Source organism: Anneissia japonica, unplaced genomic scaffold (genome assembly GCF_011630105.1).
Source record: "Anneissia japonica isolate Jap-2015-1 unplaced genomic scaffold, ASM1163010v1 scaffold287722_len911783_cov160, whole genome shotgun sequence".
Lineage (NCBI taxonomy): Eukaryota > Metazoa > Echinodermata > Crinoidea > Comatulida > Comatulidae > Anneissia > Anneissia japonica.
Genome location: NW_022711579.1, coordinates 95622 through 98930, shown reverse-complemented (window position 1 = coordinate 98930; position 3309 = coordinate 95622). Strand labels below are relative to the sequence as shown.

At 34.3% G+C, this 3309-nt stretch overlaps 1 protein-coding gene across 1 annotated transcript in view; it reads left to right on the top strand.

The window, feature by feature from the left end:
• Nucleotides 1–3309, top strand: part of LOC117107540 (tenascin-like) — a 67047-nt gene that overhangs the window by 44549 nt on the left and 19189 nt on the right. Inside the window, exons 15-19 of the mRNA XM_033249243.1 lie at nt 21–83; nt 1530–1577; nt 2034–2096; nt 2619–2681; nt 3201–3263. Coding sequence (XP_033105134.1) covers nt 21–83; nt 1530–1577; nt 2034–2096; nt 2619–2681; nt 3201–3263 — 300 coding nt within the window. The remainder of the gene's footprint in view (nt 1–20; nt 84–1529; nt 1578–2033; nt 2097–2618; nt 2682–3200; nt 3264–3309) is intronic.

Sequence of the window (3309 nt, the reverse complement as noted above, 5' to 3'; positions counted from 1 at the left end):
TTATTATTTATTTTACACAGAATCAACAACGGCCAAAGTGATGACAGTACCACTGACGTCAGGAGCAAAAGGACAGACCACTGGTATGTAGATATGCCTACATTGTTCTATATAATTATCATTAAAATCCTTCCCAGAGACTTAGATATCTAAAAAAAATTATGATATATAATAGGGCCTATATATATCACACAACCCCCTCCCCCATCCTCTTACACACACACACACACACACACACACACATCAAATAGATAATAAAATAGAATTTTATTTAATTGAAGGTAAAGCTAAGCCTAGTTTGTCTTATTTGCCAACCTTCTTAAGCCGAGGCAGGTTAGCTGGCCCGTTGTAGGCCATGGCCCATTACAGTAGTATTGTTACTGTTCTTTAGAGAGTGGGTTTGTGTCACAAGTTCTCCCAGAATTCCAAAACAGAGAAAGGACCTCGGCAATAAGTTACGACAATTAAAACTCGGGTTAAACTCTTATTAACCACAACACATCACATTAACAATAAGTCCATCTAACTTTCGCAATTTATACCCTTAACACTTTGTATCACATAATTAACTAGTTGTGCACATTACCATTAATTTACTGGACAACGATCTCCAATTATATAATAATATCCATAATAATAACAATATAATGTTACCATTAACTTGTCATTCATAAACAATTCATAGCAATGATATTTAACTAATTGTGCTCATTATCAATAAAGTACATATTGATCTCCAATAATATTTAATATATCAATGTATGCTAATCGAACAGTTCACAACAATAACAATTACTAAATGGTTATGCTCACTATCATTATATTACACATCAATCTCCAATAATATATAATATATATATCAATGTGTAATGATTCACAACAATAATAACCACTAAACTACTAAGCTCATTATTATTAATCTACACATTGATCTCCAATATTATATAATTTATCAATGTATAGCTCAAGAATAATAACGCTACTATTATCACAGCTTACAAGTAGTAATTTCAGCAATACAGTTAACCATATCATCAACATAGAACAATAGATCATTAGTTTACAAATTGCGATAATCAATTCTGTCTATCACCATCGGTACTACAAACAATTATTCAGTATTGGATATAAAGACAATTTTGCTTGCATGACTATCAATTAGGCCTATCTTTATCACTTTAACAATTTACAATCAACACTTGAAGGCAATGCAATAATAACTGGTTATAACAATAATAACAATAATTATAGTAATAAACAAATAAAAGAATAATAAGAATAATACTCAGCGCTTCTAACGTGGCTAACACGAACTCAGCTCTTCAACGTGGCTAACACGAACTCAGTTCTTCAACGTGGCTAACACGAACACAGCACTTGTAACGTGGCTAACACGAACACAGCTCTTCAACGTGCCTAACACGAACACAGCTCTTATAACGTGGCTAATACGAACACAGCTCTTCTAACGTGGCTAATACGAACGCTGAAACTCTGATTAGGCTTACGTTTACATTCATTTGCAACAGTGTCAAGACTTACTACAACAACGTCATACGAAGAAAGACAGACAACAGGTAGGTAGATATGATTACTAACAATTTCATTGACTACATCAGTACAACACACATGCATGCAAATACACACAACCCAGCCAGCCATACACATAATAATAATAATAATAATAATAATAATAATAATAATAATAATATTAATAATAATAATAATAATAAATATTTATATAGCGCCTAATTTTAACAACCTCGAGTCGCTCAACAACAACATAATAGTAAACAAAAAAATAAAAAATGAAAATGAGTAGCGTTGTTCTTTAATGGTCTCCACATCCATACTCTACTCCTGATCGTCAAGAAAATATAAAGGATCCTTCCATTCAATATCAGAAATATAACCTCAGAGGTAATAATATAAGAAATGTAACCTCAGAGGTAATAATATAGGGCATTTTGTATTACCTTTAATTGTTTCATTAATAAAGACTGTGTTGAAGTATTATTATTTATTTTACACAGAATCAACAACGGCCAAAGTGACGACAGTACCACTAACGTCAGGAGCAAAAGGACAGACCACTGGTATGTAGATATGTCTACATTGTTCTATATAATTATCATTATCCTTCCCAGAGACTTAGATATCTAAAAGAAATTATGATATATAATAGGGCCTATATATATCACACAACCCCTGCCCCACCCCCTTCCACACACACACACACATCAAATAAATAATAAAATAGAATTTTATTTAATTGAAGGTTAGTTAAGCTAAGCCTTGTTTAACCTAGTCTTAAGCCTAGGCAGGTTAGCTGGCCCTTTGTAGGCCATGGCCCATTACAGTAGTATTCTGTTACTGTCACAGAGTATATTTATCCCCCGGAACCTCACTCTTCGCCACTCTTTTATATCGTACCAAACAGTTTATCAACGAAAGTTATTAATTAGTTGTATTTAAAAATAGGTCAGTTGTGGGAATTGCGAACCCGCAATTTATCGCTGTCTCGGTGAGCGTCATACACTTTAGACTACAGAGGCCCGTAAGATATATTATTAGTTTCTAAGACCTGTGTTTACAGTGTTATTATTTATTTTACACAGAATCAACAACGGCCAAAGTGACGACAGTACCACTGACGTCAGGAGCAAAAGGACAGACCACTGGTATGTAGATATGCCTACATTGTTCTATATAATTATCATTATCCTTCCCAGATACTAAAAATAATTATGATATACACACAACCCCAGCCCCCACCCCTTCACACACACACACATACACACACACACACACATCAAATAGATAATAAAATATAATTTTATTTAATTGCAGGTTAGTTACGCTAAGCCTAGTCTGTCTACATGCCAACCTTCTTAAACCTAGGCAGGCTGGCCCTTTGTAGGCCATGACCCATTACAGTAGTTCTGTTACTGTTCTTTACAGAGTGGGTTTGTCCCCCTAAACCTCACTATATCCACCACTGTTTTATATTGTACCGAACGGTTTATCAACGAAAGTTATTTATTAGTTGTATGAAAAAAGAGGTCAGTTGTGGGAATCGATCCCGCCGCAATCTATCGCGGTCTCGGTGAGTCATACTCTTTAGACATACAAAGGCCCGTACGATATATTATTACAGTTTCTAAGACCGAAGTTAGAGTATTATTATTTATTTTACACAGAATCAACAACGGCCAAAATAACGACAGTACCACTGACGTCAGGAGCAAAAGGACAGACCACTGGTATGTAGATATGCCTACATTGTTCTATATAATTATCATTATCCTT